The sequence below is a fragment of the Ptychodera flava genome, chromosome 9 (genome assembly GCF_041260155.1).
Source record: "Ptychodera flava strain L36383 chromosome 9, AS_Pfla_20210202, whole genome shotgun sequence".
NCBI lineage: Eukaryota > Metazoa > Hemichordata > Enteropneusta > Ptychoderidae > Ptychodera > Ptychodera flava.
The window spans coordinates 10,671,550-10,688,196 of record NC_091936.1 but is presented as its reverse complement, the minus strand read 5'-3'; the positions used below and the strand labels follow the sequence as shown (position 1 = coordinate 10,688,196).

At 37.6% G+C, this 16,647-nt stretch overlaps 1 protein-coding gene across 1 annotated transcript in view; it reads right to left on the bottom strand.

Annotated features, from left to right (window-relative positions):
- Positions 1-16,647, bottom strand: part of LOC139139947 (MAM and LDL-receptor class A domain-containing protein 1-like) — a 53,584-nt gene that overhangs the window by 12,706 nt on the left and 24,231 nt on the right. Inside the window, exons 21-27 of the mRNA XM_070708914.1 lie at positions 8,513-8,766; positions 7,193-7,277; positions 6,709-6,831; positions 5,974-6,123; positions 5,129-5,226; positions 3,314-3,484; positions 122-374 (exon numbers count right to left, since the gene is read on the bottom strand). Of these exons, the coding sequence (XP_070565015.1) occupies positions 122-374; positions 3,314-3,484; positions 5,129-5,226; positions 5,974-6,123; positions 6,709-6,831; positions 7,193-7,277; positions 8,513-8,766 (1,134 nt within the window). The remainder of the gene's footprint in view (positions 1-121; positions 375-3,313; positions 3,485-5,128; positions 5,227-5,973; positions 6,124-6,708; positions 6,832-7,192; positions 7,278-8,512; positions 8,767-16,647) is intronic.

The window sequence follows — 16,647 nt, the reverse complement described above, 5'->3', positions numbered from 1 at the left end:
GGTTTAATATAATTTTTTTGAACTTTGAACTTTGTCGGCTTGAATCCTTTGACAATACCGGCCTAAAATCACGATGCACATTTGATATCGGTAAGCGGGACGAGTTCGTGGACTGACTTACCGCAGTTGCTCTCGTCAGACCCGTCTGCACAGTCGCTGATGAAGTTACAGCGCTGCCAGCTCTCGAAACAACCACTTCCCGTCTTGCAGCTAAGCTTTCTCGGGTCGTTACCACAGGAGTCGTGTGAGGGCGGTGGTGTGGCTGTATCTTCCCCAGGTATCTGACCACCCGCTATGCAGCCGTCACTGAAGGTGACGTCATCGATGGCGATATCGCCAAGGTAACCATTACCAACCATACCTTCGATGACAATCTAGTGCATTGAAAATGGTGCTTTTGTTATCGAATTAATATTTACCAGCTAGCGATAAAAGACTTTGCGAAGAAAAAATCAAGCAAATATTTTTCATATGTTAATTTGCACAGTGCACATGGTTTTGGTCAGGTATCTGACACAGTACCCTCATTTTTCGTTTACTTTGCAAACTGATAAAACTAAAGGTTGCTTTCTATCGGTGTTTTTTTTTGGGGGGGGGAGGGAGTTGAGACAAATTTTAACCGTTTTAGTTTTTCGAAAAAGGAACATTTTATTGTTCCCAAAGGGTTAGATTGCGGCCATTTTGAATTTCTAACCTCGGTAATAGTTAGGTAATTATTTTCTCTAGTGCCAAACACTGGCCGTTCAATCGACAAACAGCTGTCAGGTTTACATCATTTCGCAGGTCATTTTCTACAGAGAGCCAATAACTTTTTTTTAAAGATGAATGTTCTAGAATATTCAAAATATCTTCTTCCACACTTCAGTTGCGATTACTGAATATTGCTGAAGCGTGTTGATTCACCGTAAAAGCGAAAGACCTTACGTCAATACGATGACAATCGGTGATGTGTTTTGGAAAGGTATTTCAAATGTACAAGACTCTGAAAAGTTTGAGAAAGTTTGTTGGCAGTGATGAATTATGCAAATTTCTGTACAGCACAGTGTCCTCAGCTTGCTGTGTGTGGGAATGGTCGACGCCTGTTATTGACAAGCATATCAAATGCATATACGCGACGCACTGGCACAGACGGAGAAGGCATTTATCATCTACGCAAAATATATAGATAGTTATGAAATAAAATATTATAGATAAAACCAGATTGGTATTGGAACAGGATTGTGAAGTACTGAAAAATCACGTGACAGATTTCAAAGGATAAGTTGTTCTTTTTTTCTGCTCTGCAGTGCATCGAAAAGTCGCTCAACGCTGTGGATACCAATCTGATTTTATTCATAACATTCATATTTTATAAATATTATTACATTTTGCGTAGACGATAAATGCATTCTCCACCCGTGATACCTGTAGTGGAATAGTTGTATTTTAAAAATTTGTACACTGTTTCATGTGTATAAATGCTGTTTTTAAAATGTCTGAAATGTTACAACAATTAGCAACATGGAAGCATGATACACGTTTTTTGTAAGGAAACAAAATTTATACATTAAAAAGAGCCATATGCTAAAGACAATCAGTACAAAAGGCATTTTGCAAAGAACTTTGAAAAACAAAGAAAAATAATTCAAGAGAATATAAAATAAAATTAATACCCATCTACCTACCCATGTTTCAATCTCGCCAATTAAACATATATTTTTTCTTCGTCTTACCTGCTAGAGTTTATACTATGGTGGCCCCTACACGCCACGCCATGCAACACCCAAGTTTGATGACCCAGAGTCTCCGAGACAACTTGAACCATGACTGACTTCATCGGCGATACTTGCACGCTAGCCCGGCCCTACCCTGCCTGCGTACGATGCTGTGTATTGGGGCCGTATAACGCCTGGAACACACATCGTACGCAGGGCTACGGGGACGCAAACGGGTCAGTTGCCACTTGTCTGATTCCCTCCTAAGAACGGTTTTATGTTTGAGTGATCCGACGGGACCGCGCATTGCGGTTCCTTCATTAGCTCTCCATGGCAGGGCTGTGTGTTACCGGCGTTAAGTGGTGGGAGGCCGTCAAACTTGGGTGTTGCATGGTGGGATACTTTAACTTCCGCCGCCGTTAAAATAAAGTTTTGCTCGTCGGAAAAATGTTTTACTCTTCCCCAAAATGTGTTTACTCTCGCTAGAGAGAGTTTGCTATGCATTATAGGTAATTGCGCCCTCACATGAAATATTTCTCCTCAGAACTAAATTGCGCTCTGAAGAAAAGTAAGTTTGACTTTTTCATTCCTGCTTTTTCGTTCTTTCTCAGTTCAGTTTTACCAAATTCTTAAACCACACTCATATGTAGAAAATATATCTTAAAGGAGTTAGTTTTGTTGTCTTCAGAAAATAGTTTCTCTCCATTGAGAAAAAAGTTTTATTCACTGTATTTCAATTTGGTGCTCTGAGAAATCTTTTTTCCATAAAGAAATTAATTTTACTCTTGAAAAATAAAACTTTACTTTAAGAATTTAAGTTTTCTGCTCTAAAGACATAAGGTTATGTCATTTAAGTAACTCAGTTCGCGCTCAGCAAAAATCTTAAACTCTTGCTGTGACAATTTTTACTTCTTTTCGAAATAAAAAAACGCTTTTGAGAAACAAATATTTTGTTCAGATTTAAAGTTATATTTTAAAAGTTAAAGTTTTTTTTGTTAAAAGTTTTTAAAAGCAGTTTACCCCAAAAATAAAATTTCCCCGTTCAGAAATAAAAGTTTCCTGTGGAGAAATAAAATTTCTTACAAATATATATTGTCAAGAAATATGAGTTTTTGAATAAAATTAATAAATTTCCATGACGTGTTGGGGAGTTTATTGTCTTGAAAAATTTTTACTTTTGTTTTACAAAATAAAAAATACTTTTGAGAAACACATTTTGTTTATAGTTAAAATTAAAAATACTTTCGAGAAGTTAAAGTTAAGATAAAGTTAAGATAAAGTTGCCCGTACAAATTAAAAGTTCGCGGTGGAGAAATAAACTCTCTTACAAATATTAAAGATATTGTCAAGAAAAATTAGAGCTTATATTCAAAAGTAATAGAGTTCAGTGGCGTGTAGGGGCCACCGTATTATACAGTGTATAGCGGCAATTTTGTACTTCACACACATTGCAAACTTTTTAAAGATGTGTTTCTCTAACCCGAATCAGAGAGAGAGAGAGAGAGAGAGAGAGAGAGAGAGAGAGAGAGAGAGAGAGAGAGAGAGAGAGAGAGAGAGAGAGAGAGAGAGATTGTGCTTATAATGACGGTGTTATGTGTGTTATTTTTTGTCACACAAACCTTGAAATTTTTGCCATTTGTGGTGATGGGGACATCCAAGTTTTGCCAAAAGTTTCCCTGGTCTCCGGTCAAGTTTTGAAGTACTTGCATATTATTCTCAAGATAGGTGGTCCGTTGATAAATCACCAAAGATCCAACATGTGTACCGTACATGTGATACCACAGATTGAGCTGAAGGGCGAAGACGTGGAGTATGAATAAGAGGTTCAAGAACGATCGAACTTGACGTTATATACGGATATGCTGTCATCACTTAGTTTTGTTACACATTTTATGAATACCTCCCTTCAACTAGTCAAGTTCACCGGTCGCTAGTCGTCGATCAATGGCCGAATCGTGATCTACTTTCTTTGTGTGCATTACCCGCTTCCTTTCCTTCTTACTATGCAGCCTCTCCTTTGTATTAGTACTGCTCGAACGTGAAGGTACATATACGGCAGTGGCTCGCCAGATTTATGGCTATGTACAGGCCAATGCCGACACGTTCATAGTTAAAGCTCCATAAGCTGTATCTTTTGGCTATCTTTTCAGAACTTTTGTTTTGTGGTTTCCCTACACTTTCTGCATTGAATCCCTAAACTGTAATTTAATGCCAAAGTATTTAGCATATCAACACAACCTATATGAGTATAATCTACATTGTTATTGTTGAAAATTCTATTCAAGTCCGGACTAGAATTCATTTGTAAACAATAAACAATGATCACTACACAAATACAAGCTGTGTTGACAAAAAGAATACTCGAAATTTCAGCATGACAGACGGATTAGGGTCAGACATGGTAGTTGATATACAGGAGCTGAATATTGAAACACTTGCCGCAAGTTACAGCTTATGTCATTTTACCTCAGAGAAAGCATGAAACAAGACGTGCTAGAAGTTAGTTAGTCAAAGTAAGTTAATTGCTTTGCTCTGTGTCCACTAAAAATATTGACAGATCGCCGGGCAAACGGTTGAAAAAAACACAAAGAAAATTCTGCATAAAGCCTATTCGTGAAACGAGACTGCAGACATCATCAACACAAATTATTTAATTATTTAGCCGAACGGATGTTTCTTGAGGGTCATCTTTTAGCTCTATGGTTCTAAAGTCATATAAAACAAATAATAGAAACGTCAAACAGCCGGATGCACATTCACGAAAAAGCCTATTTATTTACTTTGGCCGTATATTGCACTTGGGACAAGTTCAATCCAGGGCCAAAGTAAATAAATTACTTTAGTATTTTATAACAAGCGATGAAGATATACAGTCATCGTTTTTTGGCAATAACTGTTACGATATAAATTAGAGGTGTACGGTAGCCATAAGAACGATACTTTTTGAGGTGTAGGGTAGCCTTGGGAAAAGATGTTAGGATTCTCAAATTTTAACATTTCTTTTCTGGTCTTAGGGGCTCATTTAAAAGCTCTTGTAGAAATAAAAATCACTTCAATTTTTCGAAAATCGAAAATTTCATTCTCCCATTGTAACACTGGGATGATGGCCATTTGAATTTCAAATATCGCTCTGCTTGATTGTAGGTAATTTGCTTCTCCAGTATTAAACTTTGCGCTTTGACTCTCATTTTAATTCTCGATTTGTTAAGAGAATGGTTGAAAGTTTAACCGAGGAAACTTTGAGCAAATTTAAAGCGTTTACTTTCGAGGCGCATATTACCTTAAACCGCAAAATGTTGGCTTGCCACTGTTCGCATTTTCGTTAGTCGTTGTAAGCTACATGCATTGATTTTGAACATCAGAAATTAAACGATTCTATATATTATGGGACTACAATTATGAGATTTGGCCAGTAGCAGTGATTGGCTACTTACCCTGCAATTGGAACTTGTCGCTAGGATGGTTGGACTGGCAATTCTTGCGATGTAGTATGGGTACTGCGGGTAATTCGTTTCAATGTACAGGTAGCTTCCTGATCGCAACAAGGAGACAGAAGTTACATAACGAGGCACAGTAATGACGTAATGATGCCTTCACACCTTTACTGATTAATATTCAAAACATGGTGACTTCTAAACTTCACGTCAGGAATGTAATCATCTGAGTAGGAAATTTGAAAACCGGTAATGGTTTCATAATCAAAAAGTTTCAATTCATTTCAATTTTGTTGATTTTCTCCACTGCTTTTCCACTGCCTGATCTATCACTTGTAAGGGCTCAATTTAAAGGTCTTGGAGAGAGAAAAAATTTCACCGTCTTAGTGTTTTAAAAATTCAAAATTTAATTTTTTCCGATAGAGTTAACACAGGGATGGTGGCCATTTTGATTTCAAATATCGCAAAATTTCGGGTTATTTGTTTCTCTAGTTCTAAAATTTGCACAATGACCCCGATTTCAATTGTTAATTTGATAAGACAATGATTAAAAGTTTCATTCAGGAAATTTTGAACAAACGTTCAACCCTATGAGTGCTGTAATTTTTCCCACCAAAATTTTATTGCGATATTTTACCAATTTTTATGAATTTTCTGTAACTTTTTTGATAATTTTGAACCAAATGGAAATCACATTTCATTGGCTACAGTTATTTTCAAAATTAAGGCAAAATCTGAAAAAAACTGACTTGGATATATTTTTTTTTAAATTGACAAATTGACAAGTCGTTCACTACCTTAATAGCGACTGCAAGAGCATATTCTAAGTTTAACCATGATTTCACCTTTTTCGGTTCTCGTTGTGTGATCCGTACTCGGCCCGGTGCCTGCTGAAGATGTTGTACCTCTTAGTAAACCCCAGTCAAAGTTATCACCGCCTTCTTGTTTCCAGTCGCACATACTGATTTCAAAATCACACCTTCCAGCCAGGGAGTCTGCGCAAAAGAAACGGGCATTACTCTGGCGACAAAAACTGTTTCTCCGCTTAACTCTTGCAACTCAACTGACACTTTCAGCTTTGTTCAGCTTCAGTGCATGAGCACTGTTTTAACACATGCTACGCCTGATAGTTGGTTACTGTTTGGGTAATCCATGTGAAATCCTCCATAATTCCGCTGAAAGGCGATGAAATTTTCGTTCTGCTCATAGGTTCTCAGAAAACTGGCCGTAGTATACCGTATATTCAGATCAAATTTATATATTCAGATCAAATTTACCACGATGCAAAGATTGCTGCTGTAAGTTTGTCGTGTCCTAGTAATGCGTGTAATAAATTGGTATAGATGGAGTGAAATGTATCATTGTAATGCGAGAAAAGATGTAAACAGTAAGGTGAATATCACTAAAATATGCAGCAACCTAGGTCACATTTCGCGACGTTTTGCGGAATTCACATTTTTGAGTTTTCTGGCACGGAAAACATTACATTCATTACATGTTCCTTATGCACGACGGAACTTTAGCGAGAAGTCAAATTGATGTAAAGGGATTCTCTGCTTTCAGCCAAGAAATGTTCTCACCGCAATGGTCTTCGTCTGTGTTATCCATACATTCATCTACGAAGTTGCACACTTTGCTCTTATCGATACAAAATTTGTTTCCGCACGTGTACTCTGTGGAAAGGCACGGATCACCGGTAATGACTGAAAGGTAAGGGAAAGACATTTATCGTGTCCTAGATACAGTATCTAAATTAACATACACATAGCAAAATGACCAAACCGTCCAGATTTTGTTGAGTACAAAGTTACATAAAAATTCAGTCAATTCATTGATTGGTTATATATAAAAGCAAACACATCTAGGTGACGCAAAGATATACTTCTTCCGACAAAGACCTTGGAACACTGTTTCATAAATAATTGTACAAACTCGACAAAATAACAGTGTAGCTTCGAAATCTGGACAACCATCATGTTAAGTGTTTTCTCGCCATAAATTCAGCCCTTGCTTTTTTCCCTGTTGAAAGATACTCGTAGTCTAATGCTTGACAGCGATTAATACCTGGTGGTTCACAGTCTATGAACTTCACATCGTCTATGCACTCATCTCCATAAAAGTAATTTCCGCGGATAGCCACAAATACGATCTGTAAATCGAGGGTTAGAAAGAACACATTAAGTCTTTTAGTCTGCGAGCTTTACGCCATCTATCGATTACACATAACAACAGCACCAAGAATGTGTAATATTACTCCTCTCCTAGCGCTTTATGAAGTAAGGAGCAATGTCATATAGAATGATTGTATCCTGCGTGATTACAGCTCCTCATCGTTGTCAACCTATTTTTATAGTTACGGACGTACATAATTTAATGTTGCCAAAGTGAAAAGAACTTAGAAAAAAGCTTTCCAAGGGGATAACTTCAAGGCAATCGAACAACGGGCAAAGTATAGGCAAGGTATTCTTTATTTCTTCTAGTACCCATATGCTTCAGACATCTATGTTTTAAGGTTTCTTGTCAAATCATCCATGCAATAAAATTATGATTATCACTCATGATATGGGTGTCAAATAAAATATTACTGTTCAAATAGGTTTGCGGTCAATATGTCAGCTATCATGTTATCACATACTAATATCATTGGCAGCTTTCCGTTACACGTATATTCAGTGGAATCCATGTATGTATTACTGACAACGTATTCCGCTGTTTCAAGACAAGACTCCGGAGAGTGTAGACTTCTAAAATGATACAGAGTTGACAAAACATTGCCCGAAGGCAGTAACTAACCCCCGTAACAGTACGTGACATTTCGCGGCCGAACGATATATCTAGTTGAAATCGGTATATCGACATATCGGTTTTTATGTTACAATTTCCCACAGCTGTATCCGATTTTCCTACTCACATTTGAGGTCAACTCCTATACATACTGATGTATCGATATCTCGCATGAGGATCAACATATCGGATATTCTTGACCGTCATTTGCTTCTTTTTTGCAGACCAAACTTAATCTAGCTTTTTCAGAATTTACAGCATTTGCGGTACATTTTGCGGCCATTCAAATTTGAAATAATCTGGGAAATGTGATATTTCTGTCTCATGCTTAAGAATGTTCGATTCTAACTTATTTGATATTGACAGAATGCTCGATATTGTAATCAGAGTGTCCCTTGAAAATAACGATTACTGCGGAACTAAAGGCGCCCCAAAATAAGGTCCCGCGGGCAATTACATATATTGTTGGCCGCGAAATGTCACGGACTCTCAACGTTTCAATTTGAAATGTGAAGTTTCAGCTACTGATACATCCACCTTCTTGTACAATGGTTCAGTTTTCAATAATATTGTATGAAATTGAGTTTGTTTGTATCACACCTGGTAGGAGAGTCCAGTCCCTATGTAAACCCTTGCCTTCCGCCATTCGTCCAGTGTTCCGCTATGGGTAAAGTAAGTATTTGTGTAGTTGGCGAACCTCTTCCTTACTTCTAGCGAACCATAGTAATTCAAGCGACCCATGTTGTAGTAAAACTCCAATTGACAATCGGGTCCGCTGTTACCAATCGTAGGGCTGCGGATTTCCGTTGTGTGCAGGTTTTGTCCGGGCGAGTTGTCCGCGAATACGTAATAACCTGCGTAAAACGATAAAGACAAGACATGGGAACATCTTTGATAGTATAATCTCTGACAGTGTATGCGCATGAAACATGTCAAGTTATCTATCTATCTATCTATCTATCTATCTATCTATCTATCTATCTATCTATCTATCTATCTATCTATCTATCTCTATCTATCTATCTATCTATCTATCTATATCTATATATCTATCTATCTATCTATCTATCTATATATATATATATATATATATATATATATATATATATATATATATATATATATATATATATATATATATATATATATATATATATATATGGGGGGGGGGTGGGTTCGAGTCCCGCATGGGTCACTTTTCATTCACCACTGTATTTCATATAAAAAATTCGTATGGTGAGTCATTTCAAATTTACCCTTCTCTGGCTTTGCATCATTCATAAGATTGATCCTCATTACCAATAACTGATTCCTAAGTTGGTGACTTGTGTGGTGACTTGGTGACCACTGTATTTCATATATATATATAAATATATATAAATATATATACTAGTATATAACTAGTATATAACTTGACATGTTTCATTTTATATATACATATATGTATATATGTATATATATATATATATATATATATATATATATATATATATATATATTTACATATATATATATATACACACTTGTAGTGACTTACAAACTGATGAGATGTTCAAAGTCTACCTTATTTCCAATCCCAACGTTTAATTGCCGGCGACGTTTCGGTATGAATAGCACACCTTTGTCAAGCACTGATGATAATAAAAACAGAACAATGCATGGTGCAGGGCTCGAAATTAGCGGTAGTCCCGCGTCCACAGACTACCAACTTTTCCCTGGGACTACCAAAGTCCATAAAGTGGTAGCCCTCACGGACTACCAAAGCCTGGGACATGAAATACTTGGCGTGTGATGTCCGTCATTTTTGGACGATCTAAATGCAGTCAACATGTAGTTTCATTTGTTTGAAGCAATTATCCTTTCATTTGTAAAGAGTTTTTTCTGGTGACTGTTACAATTTTCACTGCTATGTTGTTGTTGTTTTCACAAGATGCAGAGCGTTTGATACTAGAATGTTGAGCTGCTTTTCCGTGTGCAGTCTTTGCATACCAGTTCACACTATGCTGTTGATCGACAGCATACAAGACGTACTTGTGTCAAGTTTTGGGGTTTTGATGCTGAAATGTCACAAAAATTTCACTTCTATATCAAGAGATAGTGTAATAAGTTTGATTTGAAATAGTAATATAAAACACTGCGCTTGGAAATCGTGGCTGAGTTTCGCTATGGTTGTCGATCAGTATCAATGTATTACGTTCCGTACAGAGAGACTCGGGTGTAACAAGGCATGCCAGTTCATAAAGATCATGAGAATATTTTTTTTCTGTCTTTCTTTACTAAAGTTACAATTTTTGGATGTATAAGCCGATTTAGAAAGTGATAGAAAGTGTTACAAATGTACAAAAATAAGCATAAATTAAGCGTTCGTGACACATAACATAAGTTTTACTGCTGTTTTGTGTTGCTGAACCGGGGGCTTATACTGGGACGAGCAAAGTATCCCTAAACCAAAATATTATTGTACTTGGGCCTCAGCCCAAGTACATTTGTTTTCATTCCGTGGGAAAAAACTGTAAGGTATAACCATTTCTGGCTGAGACCAGGGAGGGCAAAATGTATTGGCTTCATCTTTCTTGGCATAATAAATGGCGTAATGATGTTAACTGAATGGAAGTGCTGCTCTCAGCCAGTCTTGAATAAGTGAGATGTGAATATAAATGCTTCTCTATCTGAGTTTTTGCCACAAAATCTTCTGAATATAATCAAAATGTGCATCGAAATGCAACAATTAATGCACCCTCCGTTTCCTAGGCGATGGCACGACCCTTGCTACACCCACTGGACGAGCCAAAGTGGGAGGGGTAATTTCGGTTTGGTCGAACAGGAGGGCTCGAGACCAGAATTTAACATTTAAACTTGAAACATGTTTAATCACTGACAAGATGTGGATTAGTGTTAATCAAAGAGAAAGTTTGAAAAGGAAAGGTTTTATATCCCGGACACAATGAAAAACATTACGACTGGAAACTGTACCCCCGGTTGAGAATAGTAATGCCCACAGCGATGGAGAACACTTATCCTTGAGCTGAGAAAACCAGACCATCATTTCGAAATAGAGCTGCAGATTCGAGAAGCTCGTTAAAAATAGCTAGGTACACCCCAAAGGGGTGGTTTCGAGTCTTGAGGGCAAATTTCGCCTCCTTCATTTAGAAATCGTACGTTTGTTTTTCCAGGGGAACACATCATTTGACACAAAATTTGCATGAAAGGGGTCGCCAGTAAGCACGTGGTCAAATCTGGCATAAGAAACAATATGAAATGTTGGGTAAAGCCAGTCCAAAATAAACTGATTTGAACTTTTGTGTTTTGTAATTTATACCACTGCAGTAACATGACTTTTTTTGACAACATCACACAATGTAATACGTTTGAAACTGAATACTCCGACGTATTCTGTGTCCCCTTTGCTAAAAAATACGGTATGCCGATTACCATGTAAGGAGATGATGACGTCAAGACAGATTTGTAGTGCGTTTGGTCTTGGATGGTGCACGAAGTTTTGTCGAGGTAGCTTGTGTATTTATTTCCTAAATGGGAGATATTAGGGTCGATCTAAAAGAAGGCCGAAAAATGTTATGATACTCTAAGCGAGCTGAACTCCAATGCGAATGGTTGGATAATTTGGAGGATGTCTAGACTGATCTCGTCTCATTAAGATTATTTGGCGGTCAGTATTGAATTTCAACTGCGTCACAAGTTTGCGTCGAACGGTCAACGAACGATATTTTAGAAATCTGGAGACATGGCACATCGCAGTTTTATTTTAGTATTTTATATTTTACAAAAGATGTAAGAAGCAATGATTTTGTTGAAAATTCTGAAAAAAATATAGGAAGATTTGATCGCGAACACATTTTCACTTGGGGTCAACTAGCCCTGCGTCTAACCGCCCCGCTCACCACAGCCCTGCAAAGACCCGTACGTAGGGTCGGTGACTTCAAATCCATTTTGGGACTTGACGTAAAAAGCCAAATTACTGCCGAAATTCAGCGTTCTTGGGCCCAAGTCGTATCCCAGCCTACCTCAGCTACTCGATCGCTTCCAAAAATGACAGTCTTTTATTCACTTCTCGTAAATAACCGTCGATGTCGGCAACTCTCTCGCTGGCCCTGCGTACGATGCTGTGTGTCAGCTGTAGCACATAGCATCGTACGCAGGGCTAGGGGTCAACATGGGGTCGCAGCCATGTTGCCTCAAAACTTATTTCTGTCTGCACTCAAAACTCAAAAATGTCGCATATGAACCTGAAAAATCGATGTAATTTTGTCAAACTTCGGCGAAATTTCAGCCTATAGACAAAATTTCATCTAGGTAAGGTAAATTTATTGAAATTTGATCGACAAATAATCCTGAGCTTGAACGTGACAGCTCGCCTTCTCCGGGAAGTCATGCATCCGGCCAGCTGCCCATATGGCCGGGTGCATGAGATGTTTTCAAGCGACGGCGGCAGACCGTACGGGGCTCTGGATATGAACCTACCGCCGGTGTAGCTGTAATAACTGTTGCGTTGTTTTTAATCACCACGGACGAAGTCCGAGGGGACTTATAGGTTTGGTCATGTCCGTGCGTCCGTCCGTCCGTTCACGCCTAGTACCCAACCCCATACAGATGCACGTCGATTTGTTTCACAATGCTATCAAATTTGGCCGTGTTAGAGGACTTTTTAGTTACACCTCCATAGACTCCCATGTATAAGGCAGTTCTCCATAGACTCGCATGTATGATGCCAAGAAAAATAAAAATTTAGTTTCTCATTGTATTCATATTGCCTAAAGGATGCAGTGACACAGTTTTTTTGTCCCCACGGATAAAGTCCAGGGGGCTTATAGATTGGCTCATATCCGTCCGTGAGTCCATCAGTGAGTCCATCGGTTCACGCAGATATCTCAGACATTTTGACAAAATATCATGTGACCTTGGTGACCTTTGACCTGAAATATACATTATTGTCCATAACTCAGTAACCACAAGTGCTAAACCTTTCATATTTGGTATGATGGAACACCTTATGACGCCACATATTGTACTCCATTAATTATGTGCATATCTAATTATGAGCGAGCCAATAGAGCAAGAGGTCTGATTTCTGATACTAGTATATAGGGATAAGTTAACAATATAATTTGTTTGACAAAACTTCACGTGACCTCAATGACCTTTGACCTCAAATATACATATTTGTCCACAACTCAGTAACCACAAGTGCTACACCCTTCATATTTGGTATGAAAGGACACCTTATGACACCATATATTGTACCTCATTAATTATGTGCATATCTTATTTTGAGCGAGCCAATAGAACTAGAGGTCTGATTTTTGGTATATAGGAATAACTTAGCAATACAATTATTATGACAAAATGTGACGTGACCTCAATGACCTTTGACCTCAAATATATATATTTGTCCACACCTCAGTAACCACAAGTGCTACATCCTTCATATTTGGTATGATAAGACACCTTATGACACCACATATTGTACCTCATTAATTATGCGCATATATAATTTTGAGCGCGCCAATAGAGCTGGAGGTCTGATTTTTGGTATATAGGAATAACTTATCAATACAATTATTTTGACAAAATGTCACGTGACCTCGATGACCTTTGACCTCAAATATATATATTTGTCCACAACTCAGTAACCACAAGTGCTACACCCTTCATAAATGGTATGATGGGACACCTTATGACACCACATATTGTACCTCATTAATTATGCGCATATCTAATTCTGAGCAAGCCAATAGAGCTGGATGTCCGATTTTTGGTATATAGGGATAACTATAGGGTAGAAATCTAAATATGCCCATCTAAATATTAGACATCTACCATCGAGAACAAAAGAAATTTGCTGTAATTTGAATATTTAAGGAGTTTAAGCAATTTCCACTATAAATAAAGAACCCCTGCCTCAAACTCCACAAAAGTTGCTAGACATATTTTGCCGTTGTCATGCCATTGCTTCGTTTAATAACCAGTTAATCAAATGCCTCATTGACAGGAGGAAATTCAAGACCATATTTGAATAGTAGTATATATTGTCCTCAAAATTACTCTATCACGGCCCAAGTACTCATTGCCTTCAGCAATACTGCCTTGTTATTATTATTATTATTACACTTTATTTAAAGAGGGTAATCTGATTACAGTAAAGTAATTGTAATTTCCATCAGAGCCCTCATGAAAAGAGAGGCAAAATACACAAACAAATCATCGAATAAACAAAAACGTATGGAATAGACGAATAGAAGATGTCGAAGACAAAGGAAAAATAGGCTAGTCTAAGTCAGAGCCTTCATTACAATATTTCATGAAAAGATAACAATGCAGTTTTGATTTAAACGTCGACAAGGCTTCACAGTCACGGATAGTTGGGGGAATGGAATTCCAGATTTTAGTAGCTCGATATACAAATGATCTTTGACCCATGCTTGTCCTAAACATTGGTGGGTAAAGGTTACCATTACTAGAACTACGAGTATTTAAACGATCCATTTCTGAGAGAGGTTGGAATAGATCACTAATATAGCTTGGTGCGAGACCATTTAAAGCTTTGAAAGTCATAACAGCTGTAAAGTATTCAATACGTAAATCTATGGGCAACCAGTGCAAACTAACAAAAACTGTTCGAGAAGGAAAAGTCGTGTCAACTCCGAGAATTACCTTACCAGCCCTTTTCTGGAGTTTGTACAATCTTTGGAGATTGGTCTTAGACGTACTAGCCCAAACAATACAACAATAGTCAATTACAGACAAGAACAAAGCGTTATAAACTAGCAAAAGAACACTCCTTTGAGAATAGGGGCGTAGTCGTCTTATAACACCAATTCTTGCAGACAAAGTCTTGCACAAATTATCTATGTGGTCATCCCAGCATAAAATGTTGTCTAATTGAACACCAAGTAGTTTGTGAACAGCAACACTGTCAATGAGAGTATCATTGATCTGAATGTGAAATGAAATATCAGAGTCGGCTAAGTGATAAATTTTGGGGCGAGACGCAACAATCATATATTTTGTTTTAGTGGTGTTAATTGCCATGCTATTGTTATGAACCCAGTTTGAGATTGGCACGAGATCTCCATTCAGTCTCCCCTCGACTTGTTCAATGTCAATTCCAGAAACACACAAAGTTTGGTCATCGGCAAACATATCTAAGCTTCCCATGTTGAGGCAAAGGGGAAGATCATTAATGAAGATCAAAAACAGAAGTGGACCCAAAATGGACCCCTGAGGTACACCACACGTAATCGACAAAATATCGGAGTGTACACCTAAATAGCTAACAAATTGGCTTCTTCCTGTAAGGTATGATTGAAACCACTTTAGGGACAAATCAGAAAGCCTGTAAACAGAAAGTTTTCTCAGTAAAATGTTATGATCAACAAGATCAAAAGCTTTACATAAATCTAAAAACAATACACCACTATACAATCCTTGATCCATATTGTGTAAAAGCTGGTCAGTTAACTTGACTAAAGCAGTGTGACAAGAGTGATATTGTCTAAAACCAGATTGCGAGCTGACAAAAAGATCGTTTGAATGCATAAAATTGTACAGACTAATATAAACATGTTTTTCTAGTATTTTAGAGAGAACAGGCAGAAGTGAGATAGGCCTATAGTTGTTTACATCACTCTTAGAGCCTCCCTTATGAATCGGAACTACTTTAGCACATTTGAAACAGTCGGGAAAAGTACCACTGGTAATTGACAAATTAAACATTTCTGTAACAGTTTCTGCAATACAAGAAACACCAATTTTCAAGAGTTTGGGAGAGACATTGTCGTAACCAGCTGATTTACATTCACTTAGTATAGAAAGCTGCTCTGTAACAAAATTAACAGAAATCGGAGGAATCTTAAAATTGGCCATGGTAGCACCAATTTTCGAACTAACCCAGTTATCAATAAGACCCATGTCAGGTGAAGCATTGAGACTGGAATGATACTTATTAACAATACCTGTAAAATACGCATTGAAAACCTTAGCAATATTCTTATGATTTGTTAGCTTTTCACCCTTATACAAAATGCAAGGACTTTGTGAACGAGAATTATCATGAGAGAGAATATCACTTATACAACGCCACATTATAGACGGATTTCTTGAATTGTTCCTGAAAATGTCACGATAGTGCTGTCGTTTTGCATAGGAAATAGTGTGTACAACTCTATTTCTTAAAGATCTATAAAGTAGCCAATCATTGGGAGACTTGGATCGGGTAGCCTTAACAAGATGATAATCCCGGACATGAATGAGATCAAGAATGTCCGGAGTGAACCATGGCGGCTGTCTGAGTCTTTTCACACGTTTCTCAACAAAAGGAGCATGCGTATCACATACCTGGTTGAAACAATTGATCCACTTATCAATGAGTTCATTCACATCATGTATCTCAGAGAGATGTGGCCAATGGGAAGCATACAAATCACAAATAAAATCATGTGTGGAAAAATTACCAAACTGTCTGCGTTTTATAGAAATATGAGAACCTGTAGTAATGTCACTGGCATGAAAACGCCTCACAACACACACGGGATAGTGATCGGAAGTACCAACTTTGGGAACACACACATGAGCAATATTCATTGGACAGGTTACATAGATATGGTCAAGAAGAGTACCGGAGGATGGACGAGTGGGAACAGTGATAAGTTGCTCGAAATTCAGAGATTCCATTGCTTTATGAACATTGTGTTTCTTCCCCATGGGAGTAAGAAGATTTA